The 21,585-nt window shown below is 43.4% G+C and overlaps 1 protein-coding gene and 1 pseudogene across 1 annotated transcript; both read left to right on the top strand.

The window, feature by feature from the left end:
• The window catches only part of LOC100399318 (sodium- and chloride-dependent GABA transporter 2-like), a 120,780-nt pseudogene that overhangs the window by 5,489 nt on the left and 93,706 nt on the right, over window positions 1–21,585 (top strand).
• On the top strand, window positions 6,736–12,429 carry LOC144578860 (sodium- and chloride-dependent betaine transporter-like). Its single transcript, XM_078346905.1, has 3 exons — window positions 6,736–7,548; window positions 9,399–9,496; window positions 9,986–12,429. Exons 1-3 carry the CDS (start codon window positions 7,431–7,433, stop codon window positions 10,175–10,177), a joined length of 408 nt encoding a protein of 135 aa, XP_078203031.1. The 5' UTR covers window positions 6,736–7,430; the 3' UTR covers window positions 10,178–12,429.

Raw genomic sequence — 21,585 nt, 5'->3', positions numbered from 1 at the left:
AAATCTTACCACCTAGAGAATCACTTGTTAACTTTTGGGTGAAAATCCTTCCAGAGCTTTTCTCATGAAAAAAAATATGTTCAAATATATATTACAAAAATGGGAGAATGCACAAGGTGATGTTCTGTGACCTGCTTTTCTTCCTTAGAAAAATATGCTGTGGGTTGGGTGAGGTGGCTAAAAAAAAAAAAAGAAGAAAGAAAAAAAAGAAAAAGGAAAAAAAAGGTGCTGTGAATGGCTTCTCACGCAGACAAACCCCAGTGGTTCTCTTTGTGTAATATCCAATACCCTTGTAATGTCAACTGGCAGCTTCTATGTGATGTTTTTGCTAACATTAATCTCTCTTGTCCCTCCCACCTCCCCCCACCACTCCAGAAGACATTGGTCTGGCGTCCGTGGTCATTGAGTCATATTTGAATGTTTACTACATCATCGTCCTCACCTGGGCTGTCTTCTACCTGTTCAGCTTCTTCACCTCTGAGTTGCCCTGGATGACCTGCAGCAACTTTTGGAACACAGGTACCATCATTTCAGCCCCCGGGGTGTTGCCTAATAGGGGCTGGGCTTTGGCAGCTGGTGATGTCTAAGCAGTGATAGATTGTGTGGCAGAATTTGCCTCACAGCCAAGCCACATGGGCTCCTGGGCCAGCTCTGTTGCCTGGGCCTTCTGTGACCCTCAGACCAGCCATAGGACAAGTCAGTGTGGTTGGGAGAAGCCAATGGGACTGTATTAAACAACTGCAAGGGTTATTAACACTCACTCACTCGTGCACTTAACAAGCACTTTCTGGACACCTACTGTGTACTAAACACAGTGCCAAGGGCTGGAGATGGGGCCAAGGCTGAGCAAAAGCAACAGGGACCCAGCCTTCATTGTGTTTGCAGTCTGGTGGTAGAAACAGACAAATAAACACACTCACTAAAAACTGTGATGGATGAACACAACTACAGAACAATGGGAGGGAGAAGTGTCATCTGAGGCCGGAAGTGAGAAGGAGCCCAGCATGTGAACAGCATTCCATGCAGGGGGAAGAGCAGGCACAGGGCCTCGGTCCCTTTGTCTGCCAAGTGGAGAGACAGGAAGTCAGAACGGGCCAGAGGGGAGAGTGCTTTCCATACCAGCCACTCCTGGGAGGGTGGGATGAGTGGATCTGAAGTCTGGATGGTGTCTGAGGTTGGCAGCGTGGCCAGGTGAGCAGCCAGATTCACAGGGAACAAGAGCAGGGGGAGGAAGAGCTGACCTCATGAGCCTCATGAGCCTCCTGATGCTTTGAGAGTGGGGACTCCAAAAGAAGCTCCTGCTGCTAGGAGTGGTGAGGACCACTAAGCTGCAACTAGTAACTAGGGTATGAGCTCATCTCTCTCCATTTCCTCCCTAACCTTGTCCCCAACACAGCATGTCATGGACTTTCTGAACTACTTGGGAGCTGGCACAGCGACTCCATCTGAGAATTTGACCTCACCTGTCATGGAATTCTGGGAGTAGGTGCTAGGCCCATTTGCCACACGTTAAGAGACTCTGAGCAGAGGAAATATGCATGTCTGAGCTGTGCAAGTCTGGATGTTTGGGGTGCATGTCTGGATATCTGGGATGCAGGTCTGGATATCTGGGGTGCAAGTCTGGATGTCTGGGGTGTGAGTCTGGATGTCTGGGGTACATGTCTGGATGTCTGGGGCACAAGTCTGGATGTCTGGGGTGCATGTCTGGAGGTCTGGGGCACAAGTCTGGATGTCTGGGTACATGTCTGGAAGTCTGGGGTGCAAGCCTTGATGTCTGGGTGCATGTCTGGATGTATGATGTACAAGTCTGGATGTCTGGGTGCATGTCTGGATGTCTGGGGTGCAAGTCTGGATGTCTGGGTGCATGTCTGGATGTGTGATGTGCAAGTCTGGATGCCTGGGTGCAAGTCTGGATGTCTGATGTGCAAGCCTGGATGCCTGGGGCACAAGTCTGGATGCCTGGGGCACAAGTCTGGATATCTGGGGTACAAGTCTGGATGTCATCTGCGGTGCACGTCTGAATGTCTGGGGTGCAAATCTGAATGTCTGGGGTGCAAGTCTGGATGTCTGGGGTGCAAATCTGGATGTCTGGGTGTAAGTCTGGATGTCTGGTTACAAGTCTGGATGTTTGGGGTGCAAGTCTAGATGGCTACAGTGCAAACTGGATGTCTGGGGTGCAAATCTGGGTGTCTGGGGTGCAAGTTTAAGACTCTCTGTGTGCTTTCCAACACTTCCTCCACCACCCCACTCCAACCCCACACATCATGGAGGCAGGGGAGAACACTCTTACATCTGCCCACATAGGTCCACGTAGACTCACATTTTTTCATCACATCCACCTTCACCCCCACATCCCTACTTCGATGCATATGTCTGCCCACATGTTCAGTGGGGTGCTGGACGCAGTCTTCACTGCCTTAGGAGAGCTGAGTGTGCCTGTCTCTTCCCAGTGCCGTGTTTGGTGGTGTCACGTTGGTAGCTTGAAATTGCCCAAGATGTGAGTGCTCACATCGAGACATGGGCACACCCTCCACTCACAAACTCACCCTCTCATGTGACAGCTTACACCTTCACATCACGTGGGTCCACACTCGTCCACCTACATTCACACACAAGGCTACCTGTACTCTCTCACACTGACATAACCCCCATATAGGCACCCATGCACGCAGCTCCAGCACCCCATCACAGTTTAGATGCTAACACACATTCAACCCCTCCGTGGGGTACCCATGCACTTGCCCATCAACCTGCATGTATAAATATCTACTCTCTAAATGCTCATTTATACATTCCTCACCTCTCTCTCTCTCTCTCTCTCTCTCTCTCTCTCTCTCTCTCTCTCTCTCTCTCTCTCTCTCTCTCCATCTCTCTGTACAAGAGAAAAGTCTGCATGAGTTAGAAAGACAAAGATACCTATAGGATGATGGTAGTAGTTTGGTCTTCAGGAATATGGCACAACTGTGGTGGGGGGTTGGTGAAGTCCTGGAATATGAGATCTGTGGGGTCAGCTCTGAGAATCAGGGGGCTTGCTGACAGAGGCAAACTGTCATCCTGGTTAGCCTTTTCCCTGGTTACTTATTTTTCCCAATCTGCCAGGAGACGAGTTCTGAGCATCACCTCAGGCATCCATGACCTGGGGGCCCTGCACTGGGAGCTGGCCCTGTGCCTTTTGCTCATCTGGGTCATATGCTACTTCTGCATCTGGAAGGGGGTCAAGTCCACAGGCAAGGTGAGTTGTCCTGGCTCCTGGGAAGCTCCCTGTGGCCCCCAGAGTCCACAGGAACACTCGAGTGGGACCTTCTGGAGAACTGATTTCTTTCTATTAGGAAACTATGCTGAGGTGGGTGGCTCATTAGGTCAGGAGTTTGAGACCGGCCTGGCCAACATAGTGAAACCCCATCTCTACTAAAAATACAAAAATTAGATGGGTGTGGTGGCATGTGCCTATAGTCCCAGCTAATTGGGAGGCTGAGGCAGGAAAATTGCTTGAACTTGGGAAGCGGAAGTTGTAGTGAGTGGAGACATGCAATTGCACTCCAGCCTGAGTGACAGAGTGAGACTCCATCTGAAAAAAAAAATGTATGCTTCCTGAGGAGTGAAGGGTTGATGCATGATGAGATCAGGGGAAGTCAGGAAGACAGAGCTAAGCTCAATGCAAAAAGAAAGAAAGTCTTTCTTTTTCTATATGACTTTAAAAGTCCAGTTTACATAAGAATATTCAGGGCAAAATAAGAAACAGAACACCCCGCTGTTGGAACTAGTCACTGCTGGCAGGTCGGCACGGCCAATCCCTGTTCACTTTTGCTGTGCTGCCTTCTGGTTTCTCTCATATGTATGTGTGTGTGTGTGTATCCATTATGTGTGGCTATGACATCATTAGGGTCACACGCTCTTATGATTCACTTGTTGTATTTAACAACATAGCAAGATAATTTTGAGTTTGAATTAGCAAACAGAACTGTCTTTGAGGAGGTGAGTTTCCAGTCATTGAAGGGGTTCTTACAAAGAATGAGCAATGATGGGCTTGTCACATAGAAAGTATTCAGATTTGAGTATTATTTCCAACCCAGAGATTCCGAGACTGTGCCTCATGCCTTTTTAAAGCCAGGAATGGGCAGAATACTGACTTCTCTGCTTGGCCATATGCTTAGTCTGTTCCTGCAGCAGTCTTTCCCTTCCCTGAATTGTAATAAGTTGGTAATAGTGATGATGAAAGTGGTCATTGTACCAACAAGAGCACAGGCAGTGCCACCACTGCCCCCCAGGGAAGGCACAGAGTTTGCTCAGCAGCAGAGTGGAACACCCCGGAGCTCTGGCCACTGCTGCTCCCCCAGCCATTAGCCTGGAAAAATACAGTCTCGATTTCCCCACAGATCACTGTGCAGCTCTGGTCACCCTTCTTCCCCTGGTGAGTTCCACTCTCACCAGAGGGCAAGGAGAGAACAGCCAGCATAAGGGAATAAGAAAGACCCGATTCTGGATTTTAAATTAGTCTTTGCCCTGATTTGATCATTACACATTAGATACATTTATGGAAATACCACTCTTTTTCATAAATATGTACGATTATTACATGTTGACTAAAATAAGAGGAAAAAAATGGTCTTGGAAAGGTCACCGGCTGGAAGCCTGTACCCTGCCTCCCTCCCTGTCTTCCTCCTCCCCTCCCCACCCTTCCCCTGCTGATGTATATCTCACACCCTGTAGAGAGTGCAGACCCACTGGAATGTGTAAAGGGAGGTGTGGAAAGTTTCCTGTGCTTACCCCCTCTTAGCTATTTCTCAGGCTGGGGTTAAGCTCCAAGCGACTCGTGCTGCCTGTGGTGCGTGGCTGGAGGACCACTGTGTCCCCACCAGAAGTGACCTTGGCCTGCCCCCTACCTCGAGGTGGTGTATTTCACAGCCACATTTCCCTACCTGATGCTCCTCATTCCGCCGGTGGAGGCGTGACCCTTATCAGAGCATACCAGGGAATAATCTATTACCTGAAGCCAGATTTGCTCTGCCTCCAGGACCCTCAGGTAGGTTCTGTGCTGGGACCACTTCCCCAGACGCCTTCCCCACCCAACCAGGTCTGTATTTTTGAAAGTCTTGTATTGCTTTTTCCTTGGTTTAAAAGTAATAGATGCCCACTGGAGAAAAATTAGAAAATATAGAAGAAAGCTATAAAAAAAAAGTAAAAGTCTTGTAATTTCACCACTCAAATATAACTTGTTAGCATTTTAGTATATTTCCTTCCAACTTTTTTTCTTTACTTTATTTTCTTTTTAGAAACAGGGTCTGGCACTGTCCCTCAGGCTGGAGTGCAGTGGTGCTGTCATAGCTCAGTGCAACCTCAACCTCCTGGGCTCAAGCCATCCTCCTGCCTCAGCCGCCTGAGCAGCTGGAACTATGGGCATGAGCCATGGTTCCTGGGTGTGTTATCTTGATATCTTAATGATGCAGGCTCTTTGCCTTCAGGTCATAGCTGCTTAAGGCACTATATATAGAGATCTTAGTTGAATGAAGCAAGTGACTCCTAGCGTGTGCTGCAGCTAGACCTTGGGTGCAGCCAAGGTTTGCAGATTCCCTTGAAGAAATTCAAGCAACACACATGTATTTGGTGCTCACTAAGTGCCTACAGAACCAAATCGAAACTGAGCCCTACTAGGGAGGAGATCACCGCGGAGACAGGAGAACGTGCTCAGGGAGAGTTGGAATGCAGGAGGGAAGTGCTTGGGGAGCACTGAGGAGCCATGCTGTGCTGCAGGGGATGGGTCTGAACCTTGGGTCATCCTGGCCCTAGGCCCTGGGGGCTTCCTCTGTCTCTCTCTTGGGGTTTTGCATATGTGTGGATGGATGTGGGTACCCAGATCATCTTCTCCTTTGCCATCTGCCAGGGGTGCCTGACAGTCCTGGGCAACCACAAGTACCACAACTGCTACAGGTGAGAACAGTGTGGCCGGGTACGGCGAAGGAGGGCTAGGGGCCTGGGGGTGGGCTCTGGACCAAGACCCATAGTCTCTGGGCCCAGGCCTTCCCTGTTCATTGTAAGTGGTATCAAATGATGTTGTGGGTTCATTTCCCAGACTAAACGTCTTTGTTCTCCCTTTTCTCTCTCACTTATCTCTTTGCTGTCTGCCATCCGATTTTCATCGTTTTCTTCTCTTGCCTTCTTCCCATGCTCTCTTCCCTTCTTTCCCTCCTCTGTGCCTCCCTTGCCTCCCTCTTCTCTCTCCTTGGTCCCCTCTTACTGTCTTTTGATCTCCTGCTGTGATTGAGCTCTCTCTGCTACTCCTCTCTTTCCTTCCCGTTCCTGTCTGCCCTTGCCCTACTCCCACAGTGACTGCATCGCCCTCTGCTTCCTGAACAGTGCCACCAGCTTTGTGGCTGGTGTTGTCTTCTTAATCCTGGGCTTTATGCCAAGAGCAGGGGGTGCCCATTTCTGAAGTGGCCAAGTCAGGTAGGTGCCACTTTGCTGTCTGGGGCCTGAGGGGAAGGAGAATCAGAGAACATTCTTCTCTCCTGCCAAAAGGCATCAGTCCCAGAAGCTGGCAGCATGATCAATGTATGGGTAACAGGATTTAATTTCAGCATTGGGGCAGTGCTTAGCACAAAGCAGGGCTTCCATTACCATGGGAAAGAGGATGGGGAGAGTGATGGATGGATGGATGGACTAACATTGGATGGATGGATGGATGGATGGATGGATGGATGGATGGATGATGACTGGTATGTTCTCCATGACTGGGAAGAGAAGAATAATAGATGGAATCACCCTTTCCTCTCCACAGTGAGGTTGTACAGACCACACAAGATAATCTACCTGCATTTGTGAGGTCTCTTTTGGTTGCAGGTGACAGAAACCAACACATCTGGCTTAAGCAGAAAGGGGAATGTACTGGGTCAGGTAGCTGAAAAATCTAGAGACATTTGGGTTTCGGCATGGTCAGATCCAGCTGCTCTTGTGACAGTGTCAGGAGTGCTCCTGGGTCTCCTGTAACTGCACTCAGAGGCAGGTTTTCCTCCTGTGACATTAGGGATGGCCACAGGACTTCCGGCTTATGTGTTACTGTCAGCCAACCCTGGAGGAAAGAGAGGGTCCTTTTCCTGAGAGTGCAGCAAATGTCCAGGCTGTAATCCTTATTCAAGCCTGGAGTAGCAAGAGAGGGACACCCCAGTCTGAAAGGAACACAGAATGAGGGGTGTCACATTCCAGAGAGGAGATGCTTGGCAGACGAAATGATGTGTGTCCACCACAGTCTCCCAGGCCCTTGTCAGAGATTGTTGTCCTATGTTGATTGGGGGCCTGAAGACAGGGCAAGCTCCTTTTAGATGCAAGGAATGGCATTCCATGGACTGGGCAGGAGTGCACCCCACATGGATGTTTGCTGTCTCACTGAGGGGCAGAGCATGTCCTAGCCCTGCACTGGCCATGGCCCCAGCTCCATGCTCTCCCCACAGGGTGGGATGTACATCTTCCAGGTGTTTGACTACTACACCTCCAGTGGCATTTGCCTGCTGTTCCTATCAGTGTTTGAAGTGGTCTGCATCAGCTGGGTATACAGTGAGTGGGGTGGAGTGCAGTGGACAAGCAGGGTGGGAGGAAGATCCTCTAGGCCAGCCAGGGGCAGGCTTTGCCCCAGGGGGAGGCAGTTCTCTGGGCCTTTGGTTTCTATGTGTCTTTGCACTGCTGCCCTGCTTCTTCTTCCTGGGAAGTTTACCCATGGCTGGGAAGCCTGGCATTTTCATGGCAGCAGGCAGAGCTGTAATGATGACAAAATGGATTTCCTTCAACAGTGAGAGAATGATCAATAACAGTGCAGTTTCCTCTACATGGAGGTGGCCAGAGGACCTTTGTCAGTGGGAATCTTAGTCAGAAGGAACATTTATCACCACTTAGCCCTATCCTCCACAAACTCCCACACTGCCTTTCCAACAACTAGGTGATCGTTCAGACTTTGTTTGAGTACTTTCGTGGACAGGGAACTCATTCCTGTGTTTTCAAGGTAACCTTTTCCATGCATTTCTATCCTGTACTGAGGTGAATTCAGCCTTTCACTGCCAGCAGCCGTCCCCTCAGGCTGAGATAGCTACCCAGCCATACCGAATGCAGCCACAGCCAGGTGGTGACTCTGTCCTACCAAGGAAGGGGAAGAAACCCAATTCACTGAGTCTTCCCACGACTGTGTGCCAAGCACTGTGCTGGTTGTTCTCATGCACTTACAATCTGTGTAGGGGGAGAGTGAAGCTCAGGGAGGTTCAGTCTCTTGCCTAAGCTCACATGGCAAGTAGAGAAGCCATCATCATACCTCAGGTCCCTCTGGCTTCACTGTACCTCATTGGGGGAACGCAGTGCCAAAGTCACAAGGCTCAGGACAGAGGTCAACTGGGTGTCACATAGTAGGGCCTCAGGAAAAGCTAAGAGTACAAAAGATGTTATTTTGCTACCCTAAGCCTTCCTACTGGATCCTTTCCACTCCAAGGAGATTTCCCTTCCTTCTTACCTCTGGCATCTGATGCCTTCCAATGTTCCCCAACTCCTTTTCAAATCTTGTTCTCAGAGAGGAGCTGCTAAACTTGATCATGATATGAGGTGCCATTGGCTGATACGTCTTAACATGGTTTGCTCATCCGGCAGTATCTGGCTTTTAACTTTGGCTTTTCACAGTCAAAGGAATGCCTCTTTAATGGTGCGATTTCATGCATCAGGGGTCAGTGGGAAGGTATTTTGGGTGGGAAGTAGAGAGGCCCTCCAACTAGCTTTACCAATCAGTGATTCTTCTTAGAAGCCTGGCTCTGCCTAGAACTACAGCAAATGTGAAAACCTCAGGAATGAAACAAAACAAAATAAAGCCATGTTTTCACTAACCACAAATTAACCTTCTTCCCATGCTTTTTTGGGAACTCAGAGGTGGTTCCTCTGGAGTGTGGAATCTAGACCACTGTTCTGTTCCCAGTAGTCTTCTGGCCTCTATGAGTTTTCTATGATACGCTTAAACAGCAGGATGCTTGTTTCACTGTTTTGACTTGAACCAAATTCATCTCTGCTTCCCAGGTAAACACGCATTTGTCTAACCATCTAGCCCCATTTTGGGCTCACACCACTCATTTGTGGTTAGGATGGTGGGGTCTCCATCCTAAGACCGGGAGGCAAGAGACTGCACTGACAAGAGGTGTCAGTACCAGCGTGTCGGGGCGCCCCTGCCTGCTCTGCACTCCCTGCCTGGTGACCAGGACACACCTCATGCAGGGACATGGGCATCAGGGATGCATCTCACTCATGTGCCCTGTTCCAGTTTCCCTGCACAGAGCAAGGGTGAGGGAAGAGCTCAGAGCCAGGTGGGTCTTTCCCAAACACCAGGAAGCTGTTCTCACCCTCTGGCTCTCACACTCTTCCCCACCATACCTGTTCAGGGGTGGACCATTTCTATAACACTGAGGACACGATTGGCTACTGGCCATGGCCCCTAATGAAGATCTCTTGGCTCTTCCCGACCTCTGGATTTTGCCTGGTATGTGCCCACCCAGCTGTCCCTCTATTCCTTCCTGTCCCCAGAAGACTCTAGAAATGAGGGAAAGACTGGCTAACATGTGGGCTCTTTTCCCACCTGCCTGGTCTACCCTGGGGCCTTGCCCATTCCTGTTCTATGCTGGCTCTCCTCCCTCTCTTTCTGAGGCCATCTCATCCATCCATAAGTAGGAACTTGCTCTACTTCCTGCTCCATCCCTTCCTCACAGTGCCTCCTGCTTCTGCCTGATTTCTCAATGGCTGGTCTCCTTCTGTCTGGCTGAGCTTCTTTTCTGAGCGTCTGTCTTCCTTGTGTCACCTTCTATTGCCATCTGTGATGTGAGTGAGGCTTTGGCCTAGGATCCGAGGGGGGCTTTATTCTTCCACCCTGCAGATGCACGGCAGTGCACCTTGTCCTTTGTCCTTGGCTGTACATAGTTGCACCCTTGTGGTCACCCTTTCTCTCACCTACAGCTGCTCTTCCTCCTCCCAGGCCACTTTCCTCTTCTCCTGGAGCAAGTACACGCCCCTCAAGTACAACAATGTCTATGTGTACCCACCCTGGGGATACTCCGTCGGCTGGTTCCTGGCTCTGCCCTCCATGGTCTGCATCCCACTCTTCATTGTCCTCACCCTCCTGAAGACTCAGGGTTGTTTCAAGAAAGTAGGTGCAGGAGGGGAGTGACCCCTTAAAGGAAGGCACTGAGAGAGGCTGGACGTGGGGATGGGACACACAGTGGGGACCAGGAAGCAGACACACTTGGAGAGTGTGGCAGCCCTTCAGTCTCACAGAATCTTAATGAGATGAACTTTGAAGACCAGTCTAGTGGCTTTTCAGAAATGTTCTGAAAAGTCCTAGAGTCCTAGACCTGCAGAATCTGACCTCCTGTGGATGATCTGGGCAGGTGATCTAAGGGCAGTTTGCAGTGAGCCGAGATCGAGTCATTGCACACCAGCCTGGGCAATAAGAGCAAAACTTCATCTCAAAAGAAAAAAGTTATAGTACAAAAGTATATTTATAATTGTTATGTTCACATATTTTTGTAGTGAAAACAGAATTATTTTTAATATACACTATTTTTTCTCATTAACATATTCATCTATTTTGGAGATACTTAAATTCAGAAAAATGCAAATATAAGATGAGAATCTCTCGCATACTATACTATATTTACCCTTAAAATTGTCATTTATTTTATGGAAAACAATGAGAAGTGTATTTGAGCTTTTTAAATATCTGCAACCTAATCTCTTTTTTTTGGAGAAAACTTTACTGAGAAATTTGTGGTAGTTTCTCTAAGTCTTTGTTTTTCTTTGCTGTTGATAATACACCTACATCTAGTCCAAAATAATTGCAAGTGCTATAATGTTTGTTTTAAAATGTATGGTCATTTTAAAAATTGAAATGTTTATACATTTTTAAATAAACATCATAGCACTTTAAATTTATGTGTGACTAGACCTAGGTGTACTTTTCACTGTGTTTCTCAACAGCATATATTCTTAATCAACTAGCTATCGGTAATCAACATTATGTTTTCAAAATCATTCATGCTATTCACTTGCTTGATGTTTTACTTTGATGCATAAAAGTTAATTTTGATAAAGTCTAATTTATTCTTTCTTTTGTTACTTATACTTGTGGTACTATAGTCAAGGAAACATTGCCAATTCCAAGGTCTGGAAATGGATCCCTGTGTTTTACTCTAAGAGTTCTCTAGTTTTAACTCATATTTAGGTCCTTATCTACTTTGAGTTTATGTTTGTACTTGGTTTAATGTATGGTTCCAACTTCATTATTTTGCATATACAGTTGTTTCAAATGTATTTGAATTTGTCATTGACATTTACAAACTTATGTATCTTTGATAAATTGACTTTTAATGAGGATGACAAGACGATTCAACAAGAAAAGAACACATGAAGAAATGATGCTGACACAACTGGATATCCAAAAACAAGAAAAGCTATGCAGTTAAAAAGGAAGTAGTAGAATTGTCTACCTTCACAATTTTTATAATTTTAAACATACAACATTCCAATGAATACACACACACACACACACACACACATATACATGACCTTCAAGTTAACATAGCATAGGTACAGTATACAATATAAATACACAAAATATGGTTATCTAGTTGTTTCAGCATCATGTGCTAATGTGTTCTTTTCCTACTGAATGGTCTTGGCACCCTCATTACAAATCAACTGACCACAGATATATACACTTATTTCTGGACTCACAATTCTATTCTACTGATAATTATGCCTATCCTTGTGCCAGTTCCACTGTTTGAATTACTGGAGATTTGCAGAAAGTTTAGAAATTGGCAAGGGTCAGTCCTCCAAATGTATTCTTTTTAAAAATCATTTTGGCTATTCAACGTGACTTACAATCTCATATGAATTGTATAATTGAATTTACTGTTTCTGAAAACAAAAAGCATTGGGATCTTGATAGAGTTTGCATTGAATATCTAGATCACTTTGGACAGTATTTTTATCTCAATCTTAATTATTTACATTAATAAATGCAAGATATCTTTCATTATGTAGGTTCTTAATTTATTTTAACAGCGGTTTTTAGTTCACCTTCTTTATCATCATCATCATCATATATATATATCCATTTTGATGTTATTGTAAATAAAATTTTTTAAGTTTCTATTCAGGTTATTTGTTGCCAGTCTATAGTAATACAGTTGATTTTGTGTGTTTAACTTGTCTATTCTAAATGTGCCTAATGTATTAACTGTACATTTTTTTGTGTGTGTGCATTCTTTGAAATTATTATTATAATAATTACTATAACAGTGAATAGACATAGTTATACTACATCCTTTTTTAATTGCATATCTTTCATTTGTATTTTTCTCCAATTGTTCTGGCTTGAATATCCAGTAAATGATGAATAAAAGTAATTAAAGTAAATTTCCTTGTCTTGTTTCTGCTCTGAGGATGAAAGCTTTCCTCATTGAGAATAATGTGAGAGTTTTCTTAGATGAATACCCTGGATTATGCTCAGGAAATTTCCTCTATGCCTAGCCTTTTGAGACTTTCATTTACAAAATGTTACAGTTTTTTCAAATATTCTTACTCTATATATTAAAATGTACATATTTTGGTTGTTGTTTTTATTATTTCATTGTGGTGTCTTGCCATTAGTGTGTGTGTGTGTGTGTGTGTGTGTGTGTGTGTGTGTGTGTGTGGCTTGTATGCATGTGATGTGTGTTTTTTCTGTTTTGTTTTTGTTTTTTTGTTTTTTAATTTTTTATTGCATTTTAGGTTTTGGGGTACATGAGCAGAACATGCAAGACAGTTGCATAGGTACACACATGGCAGTGTGTTTTGCTTCCTTTCTCCCCTTCACCCACGTTTGGCATTTCTCCCTAGGCTATCCCTCCCCAACTCCCCCTCCCACTGGCCCTCCCCTTTTCCCCACAATAGACCCCAGTGTTTACTACTCCCCTCCCTGAGTCCATGTGTTCTCACTTTTCATCACCCGCCTATGGTGGTGTTTCATTTTCTGTTCTTGTGTCAGTTTGCTGAGAATGATGTTCTCCAGATTCATCCATATCCCTCCAAACGACACAAACTCATCATTTCTGATTGCTGCATAATATTCCATGGTGTATATGTGCCACATTTTTCCAATCCAGTCTATCATCAACGGACATTTGGGGTGATTCCAGGTCTTTGCTATTGTAAACAGTGCTGCAATGAACATTCGTGTGCATGTGTACTTATAGTAGAATAATTTATAGTCCTTTGGATATATACCCAGTAATGAGATTGCTGGGTCAAATGGAATTTCTATTTCTTTTTTTTTTTTTTTTTTTTAATTTTTTATTGGATTATAGGTTTTGGGGTACATGAGCAGAGCATGCAAGACAGTTGCGTAGGTACACACATGGCAGTGTGCTTTGCTTTTCTTCTCCCCTTCACCCACATTTGGCATTTCTCCCCAGGCTATCCCTCCTCACCTCCCCCTCCCACTGGCCCTCCCCTTTTCCCCCCAATAGACCCCGGTGTTTAGTACTCCCCTTTCTGTGTCCATGTGTTCTCATTTTTCATCACCCACCTATGAGTGAGAATATGCGGTGTTTCATTTTCTGTTCTTGTGTCACTTTACTGAGGATGATGTTCTCCAGATTCATCCATGTCCCTACAAACGACACAAACTCATCATTTCTGATTGCTGCATAATATTCCATGGTGTATATGTGCCACATTTTTCCAATCCAGTCTATTATCAATGGGCATTTGGGTTGATTCCAGGTCTTTGCTATTGTAAACAGTGCTGCAATGAACATTCGTGTACATGTGTCCTTATAGTAGAATGATTTATAGTCTTTTGGATATATACCCAGTAATGGGATTGCTGGGTCAAATGGAATTTTATTTCTAAGGCCTTGAGGAATCGCCACACTGTCTTCCACAATGGTTGAACTAATTTACACTCCCACCAACAGTGTAAAAGTGTTCCTTTTTCTCCACATCCTCTCCAGCATCTGTTGTCTCCAGATTTTTTAATGATCGCCATTCTAACTGGCGTGAGATGGTATCTCAATGTGGTTTTGATTTGCATCTCTCTGATGACCAGTGACGATGAGCATTTTTTCATATGATTGATGGCCTCATATATGTCTTCTTTCGTAAAGTATCTGTTCATATCCTTTGCCCACTTTTGAATGGGCTTGTTTGTTTTTTTCCTGTAAATCTGCTTGAGTTGTTTGTAAATTCTGGATATCATCCCTTTGTCAGATGGGTAGACTGTGAAAATTTTTTCCCATTCTGTTGGTTGCCGATCCACTCTAGTGACTGTTTCTTTTGCCATGCAGAAGCTGTGGAGTTTGATTAGGTCCCATTTGTCTATTTTGGCTTTTGTTGCCAATGCTCTTGGTGTTTTGTTCATGAAGTCCTTGCCTACTCCTATGTCCTGGATAGTTTTGCCTAGATTTCCTTCTAGGGTTTTTATGGTGCCAGGTCTTATGTTTAAGTCTTTAATCCATCTGGAGTTAATTTTAGTGTAAGGTGTCAGGAAGGGGTCCAGTTTCTGCTTTCTGCACATAGCTAGCCAGTTTTCCCAACACCATTTGTTAAACATGGAATCCTTGCCCCATTGCTTGTTTTTGTCAGGTTTATCAAAGATTGTATAGTTGTATGTATGTTGTGTTGCCTCCGGTGCCTCCGTTTTGTTCCATTGGTCTATATCTCTGTTTTGGTACCAGTACCATGCTGTTTTGATTACTGTAGCCTTGTAGTATAGCCTGAAATCCGGCAGTGTGATACCCCCCGCTGTGTTCTTTTTGCTTAGAATTGACTTGGCTATGCGGGCTCTCTTTTGATCCATATGAAGTTCATGGTGGTTTTTTCCAGTTCTGTGAAGAAAGTCAATGGTAGCTTGATGGGGATAGCGTTGATTCTGTAAATTACTTTGGGCAGTATAGCCATTTTCACGATATTAATTCTTCCTAACCATGAACATGGAATGTTTCTCCATCTGTTTGTGTCCTCTCTGATTTCGTTGAGCAGTGGTTTGTAGTTCTCCTTGAAGAGGTCCCTTACGTTCCTTGTGAGTTGTATTCCAAGGTATTTTATTCTTTGTGTAGCAATTGCGAATGGCAGTTCGCTCTTGATTTGGTTTTCTTTAAGTCTGTTATTGGTGTATAGGAATGCTTGTGGTTTTTGCACATTGATTCTATATCCTGAGACTTTGCTGAAGTTGTTTATCAGTTTCAGGAGTTTTTGGGCTGAGGCGATGGGGTCTTCTAGGTATACTATCATGTCGTCTGCAAATAGAGACAATTTGGCTTCCACCTTTCCTATTTGAATACCCTTTATTTCTTTTTCTTGCCTGATTGCTCTGGCTAGAACTGCCAGTACTATATTGAATAGGAGTGGTGAAAGAGGGCATCCTTGTCTAGTGCCGGATTTCAAAGGGAATTCTTCCAGATTTTGCCCATTCAGTATTATATTGGCTGTTGGTTTGCCATAAATAGCTTTTATTACTTGGAGATATGTTCCATCGATACCGAGTTTATTGAGGGTTTTTAGCATAAAGGGCTGTTGAATTTTGTCAAATGCCTTCTCTGCGTCAATTGAGATAATCATGTGGTTTTGGTTTTTGGTTCTGTTTATGTGGTGAATTACGTTGATAGACTTGCGTATGTTGAACCAGCCTTGAATCCCCGGGATGAATCCTACTTGATCATGATGAATAAGTTTTTTGATTTGCTGTTGCAATTGGCTTGCCAATATTTTATTGAAGATTTTTGCATCTATGTTCATCATGGATATTGGTCTGACGTTTTCTTTTCTTGTTGGCTCTATGCCGGGTTTTGGTATCAGGATGATGTTGGTCTCATAAAATGATTTGGGAAGGATTCCTTCTTTTTGAATTATTTGGAATAGTTTTAGAAGGAATAGTACCAGCTCCTCTTTGTGTGTCTGGTAGAATTCGGCTGTGTACCCATCTGGACCTGGGCATTTTTTGTGTGGTAGGCTCTTAATTGCTGCCTCAACTTCTGACCTTGTTATTAGTCTATTCACAGTTTCAGCTTCCTCCTGGTTTAGGCTTGGGAGGACACAGGAGTCTAGGAATTTATCCATTTCTTCCAAGTTTACTAGTTTATGTGCATAGAGTTGTCTGTAATATTTTCTGATGATGGTCTGAATTTCTGTGGAATCTGTGGTGATTTCCCCTTTATCATTTTTTATTGCAACTATTTGGTTGTTCTTTCTTTTCTTTTTCATCAATCTGGCTAGTGGTCTGTCTTTTTTGTTGATCTTCACAAAAAACCAGCTCTTGGAGTTATTGATTTTTTTAAGGGTTTTTCATGTCTCAATCTCCTTCAGTTCAGCTCTGATCTTAGTTATTTCTTGTCTTCTGTTGGGTTTTGAGTTTTTTTTATCTTGCTCCTCTAGCTCTTTCAATTTTTATGATAGGGTGTCAATTTTGGATCTCTCCATTCTCCTCATATGGGCACTTGTTGCTATATATTTTCCTCTAGAGACTGCTTTAAATTTGTCCCAGAGATTCTGGCATGTTGTGTCTTAGTTCTCATTGGTTTCGAAGAACTTCTTTATTTCTGCCTTCATTTCGTTGTTTATCCAGTTAACATTCAAGAGCCAGTTGTTCAGTTTCCATGAAGTTGTGTGGTTCTGGGTTGGTTTCTGTATTCTGAGTTCTAACTTGATTGCACTATGGTCTGAGAGGCTGTTTGTTATGATTTCAATTGTTTTGAATTTGCTGAGCATTGCTTTAGTTCCAATTATATGGTCAATTTTAGAGTAGGTGTGATGTGGTGCTGAGAAGAATGTATATTCTGTGGATTTGGGGTCGAGAGTTTTGTAAATGTCTATCAGGTTTGCTTGCTCCAGGTCTGAGTTCAAGCCCTGGATATCCTTGTTGATTTTCTGTCTGGTTTATCTGTCTAATATTGACAGTGGGGTGTTAAAGTCTCCCACGATTATTGTGTGGGAGTCTAAGTCTCTCTGCAAGTCATTAAGAACTTGCCTTATGTATCTGGGTGCTCCTGTATTGGGTCCATATATGTTTAGGATCGTTAGCTCTTCTTGTTGTATTGATCCTTATAGCATTATGTAATGGCCTTCTTTGTCTCTTTTGATCTTTGTTGCTTTAAAGTCTATTTTATCAGAGATGAGAATTGCAACTCCTGCTTTTTTTTGCTCTCCATTTGCTTGGTAAATCTTCCTCTATCCCTTTATTTTGAGCCTTTGTGTATCCTTGCATGTGAGATGGGTTTCCTGGATACAGCACACTGATGGGTTTTGGCTTTTTATCCAATTTGCCAGTCTGTGTCTTTTGATTGGTGCATTTAGCCCATTTACATTTAGGGTTAATATTGTTATGTGTGAATTTGATACTGCCATTTTCATGCTAGCTGGCTGTTTTGCCCGTTAGTTGTTGTAGATTCTTCATTATGTTGATGCTCTTTAGCATTTAGTGTGATTTTGGAATGGCTGGTACTGGTTGTTCCTCTCCATGTGTAGTGCCTCTTTCAGAAGCTCTTGTAAAGCAGGCCTGGTGGTGACAAAATCTCTGAATACTTGCTTGTTCACAAAGGATTTTATTTTTCCTTCACTTATGAAGCTCAGTTTGGTTGGATATGAAATTCTGGGTTGAAAGTTCTTTTCTTTAAGAATGTTGAATATTGGCCCCCACTCTCTTCTGGCTTGTAGTGTTTCTGCCGAGAGATCTGCTGTGAGTCTGATGGGCTTTCCTTTTTGGGTGACCCAACCTTTCTCTCTGGCTGTCCTTAGTATTTTCTCCTTTATTTCAACCTTGTTGAATCTGACGATTATGTACCTTGGGGTTGCTCTTCTTGCGGAATATCTTTGTGGTGTTCTCTGTATTTCCTGCAGTTGAGTGTTGGCCTGTCTTGCTAGGTGGGGGAAATTTTTCTGGATAATGTCCTGAAGAGTATTTTTCAGCTAAGATTCATTCTCTTCGTCACATTCTGGTACACCTATCAAACGTAGGTTAGGTCTCTTCACATAGTCCCCCATTTCTTGGAGACTTTGTTCATTCCTTTTTGCGCTTTTTGTTTCTGATCCTGGTTTCTCATTTCATTTCATTGAGTTGATATTCGACTTCAGATATTCTTTCTTCTGCTTGGTCAATTCGGCCATTGAAACTTGTGCATGCTTCGCGAAGTTCTCATATTGTGTTTTTCAGCTCCTTTAATTCATTCATATTTCTCTCTAAGTCATCCATTCTTATCATTTTTTTTTTCTTTTTTTATATCTTTTTTCAAGGTTCTTAGTTTCTTTGCACTGATTTAAAACATGTTCTTTTAGCTCACAAAAGTTTCTCATTATCCACCTTCTGAAGTCTAATTCCGTCATTTCGTCACAGTCATTCTCCGTCCAGCTTTGTTCCCTTGCTGGTGAGGAGGTTTGGTTCTTTCTAGGAGGTGAGGTGTTCTGGTTTCGGGTGTTTTCCTCCTTTTTGCACTGGTTTCTTCCCATCTTTGTGGATTTATCCACCTGACATCTGTGCAGTTGCTGACTTTTCGATTGGGTCTCTGAGTGGACACCCAAATTGTTGATGAAGTATTTTTTTTACTTGGTTTTTCTTTTACCAGTCTAGCCCCTTCGCTGTACGACTGCTGAGGTCCACTCCAGGCCCTGCTTGTCTGGGGTGCACGTATAGCAGCTGCAGAACGGTGAGCGATGCCACCAGTTTCTTTTTCTGCTATCTTTGTCCCAGGATGATGCCTGCCAAATGTCAGTCTTTTGTATATAGAGGGGTTAGGGAGCTGCTTCAGGAGACATTCTGTACTTTATAGGAGCTCAAGTGCTGAGCTGTGAGCTCTGTTGTTCATTCAGGGCTGTTAGGCTGCTATGTTTAATTCTGCTGCCACAGAACTCATAAAAAAAAACCTTTTTTTCTCAGATGTTTTGTCTGGAAAGGTTGGGGCTTTATTTTTGAATGTCCATTGCACTGTCCTGCCCAGCTAGGAGGCAGTCTACTCACTATTCGCCTGCCGAGGCTTCGCCCTGCTGGTGTGAGGTTCGCCCTGTCGCTGCAGGCTCTGCCTTTCTGCTGCGGTCTCTGCCCTGCTGCCACGGGCTACACCCTGCGGAGGAGTCTCTCTGTTGTAACGGGTTGCCTTGGCAATGGCAGGCTGCGTCAGCAATGGGTGTGTATCTCAGTAGGGGCGGTTTGCCTCATTAATAGTGGACGCCCCTCCACCACGGAGCTGCACTTTCAGGGACCGTCTCCACCGGGAGCGTTTGGAATCGCTGTTTTGTTGGTCCCACTGTGCTACCCCAAATGCTGTGTCCCTGCAATCCCCTGGGCTGGCCCACTGTCCAAGTCTCATTCAGTCTCAAGTTCAGCCCTCTCAAGTCACAGGTTGCCAGTTCAACAGGGCTCCCAGACAAGCACGCCCTGTGCGGAGCGCTGTGTAGGGCCGGCCGCTGCCACCCCAGCTGCCGCCACCCTGGCTGCCGGCTGCACCAGCCAAAACCTCTGCCTGGCGTCCCGTGTCTCCTTTATACCTGGGAATTTTTCTGTTCTGTGGGCAACAAAGATCAGTCTGGAAATGCGGCCCTGACTCACCTCTTTGTGCATTCACCGAGAGATTCAATCCTGGGTTGTTCTCACAGCGCCATCTTGAGTCCTCCCCCCGATGTTTGTTTTAATGTTAAACAACTCTTACATTCTTAGGATAAACCCCGCTTGGTCATAGTGAATTGTTTTTTTAATATGCTGCTAAATTCTGTTTGATACTATTTGCCAATAATTTTTGCATTAATAGTTACAAAGGATATTAGCCTGTAGTTTTCATTTCTTGTGATGTCTTTCTCTGCCTTTGGTACCAGCATAATTCTGATCTCATAGAATGATTTAGAAAGAGTTTCGACATTATCTGATTATTGGAAGAGTTTGTAAACAGATTGGCATTCGTTCTTTAAATATTTTATAGAATTCACTGTTGAAATCATCTGGTTGTGAAATTTTCTTAGTAGGAAAGTTTTGTTTTGTTTTTAATTACACATTCAGTTTCTTTATTTGTTAAAAGTCTACTCAAATTTTCCATTTCTTTTTGTCAGTTTTGTAATGTGTGTTTCCAGGAATTTGTCCATTTCATCATGGATGTCTAGTTTGTGATACACAATTTTCATAGTTTTTTCTTATAACTGTTTCTGTTTGTTTAAGGTTGGACATAATGTCACTTTCATGTCTGAGTTTACTGATTGAGTCTCTTTCCAGTATCGCTTTTTTTTGCAATTTTATTGACTTTTTTCAAAGAACTCACTTTTGGTTTTATTAATTCTGTTTTTTTATTCTACTTTTAAAATTTGTATTGCAATCTTTATATTCAATTTTTCTTATTAAATATGTACATAAATTAGGATAAGGAGACAAATATCCCATGTATAAGAATTCCAAACAGCTTATGTATATATCCTTATCTCAATAGGAGAAAGAAAATATTCCACTCTTTAAGTATGGACTTTGATAGTACTCTCGTCCAAAGACTGCAGTATGAAAAGATAGAGGAGAGAGTAACTCTATATTGGAGAAACTTGGTGAATTCAACTTCAAATCAAGGTCATCAATAGTCTGGACCCTTGATATGTTTCAATGAAAATGACATAAACTATAGACGTTAGTTAATGTTAATGCACCATAGTCTTGTAAGACAGTAATAATAGGGGATTGGGTGAAAGGGTACATAGTACTTTTTGTACTACCATTTCGCCTTTTCCCTAACTTTTAAAGTGTTTTAAAAATAAAGTCTATTTTTATTTACTGTTTATTTTTGTATGTATTCATTTTATTTTATTTTTAACTTTTATTTTAAATTCAGGGGTACAGGTACAGCTTTGTTACAAAGGTATACTTGTGTCATAGAGGTTCATTTTATAGATTTTTTTATCATCCAGGTATTAAGCCTGGTACCTGTTAGTTATTCTTACTGATCCTCTCCCTCCTCCCACCTTTCATCCTCCAAAAGACCACAGTGTGTATTTTTCACTTCTGCGTGTTCATGTGTTCTCATCATTTAGTTCCCACTTATAAGTGAGAACATTCGGTATTTGGATTTTTGTTCCTGCATTAGTTTGCTAAGGATAATGTCCTCCAGCTCCATTTATGTCCCAGTAAAGGACAGATCTTGTTCTTTTTCATGACTGCATAGTATTCTATGGAGTATATGACCACAAATAACATTTGATCCCACAATCCTATTACTGAGTCTATACTCAAAGGAATAAAAATCATTCTAATATAAAGACACATGCACACATGTATTCATTGCAATACTACTCACAATAGAAAAGGTATGGAATCAAGCTAAAGTCTCTTATTTAAAAAGCTACTTGTTAGATGTGAAGAACACTTTCATAATTTGTGAATATATGTTATTATTAACAATATTTTTATGATTATTATCTAATAGTGCCCATCATAGATAATATCCCAGTTAGCCTCCAGTATGTCCAAATTATTGAGCAAGCATTGTTTCAAATATTTGCTATAAATATACTTAGTGTAAAGAAGTCTTCTCATATCACTGCTCATTAGAGAAATGCAAATCAAAAATACATTGA

This window comes from Callithrix jacchus, chromosome 13, assembly GCF_049354715.1.
Source record: "Callithrix jacchus isolate 240 chromosome 13, calJac240_pri, whole genome shotgun sequence".
Classification (NCBI taxonomy): Eukaryota; Metazoa; Chordata; class Mammalia; order Primates; family Cebidae; genus Callithrix; species Callithrix jacchus.
This window is presented reverse-complemented; position numbering and strand designations above follow the sequence as displayed.

Bases quoted from the DNA above. Each gene is read 5' to 3' on its own strand.
- LOC144578860 (XM_078346905.1), top strand. From the start codon at position 7,431: ATGCTCTCCCCACAGGGTGGGATGTACATCTTCCAGGTGTTTGACTAC. The intron at 7,549-9,398 runs GTGAGTGGGGTG...ATACCTGTTCAG, and splicing joins CTGCATCAGCTGGGTATACA to GGGTGGACCATTTCTATAAC. The intron at 9,497-9,985 runs GTATGTGCCCAC...TCCTCCTCCCAG, and splicing joins CGACCTCTGGATTTTGCCTG to GCCACTTTCCTCTTCTCCTG.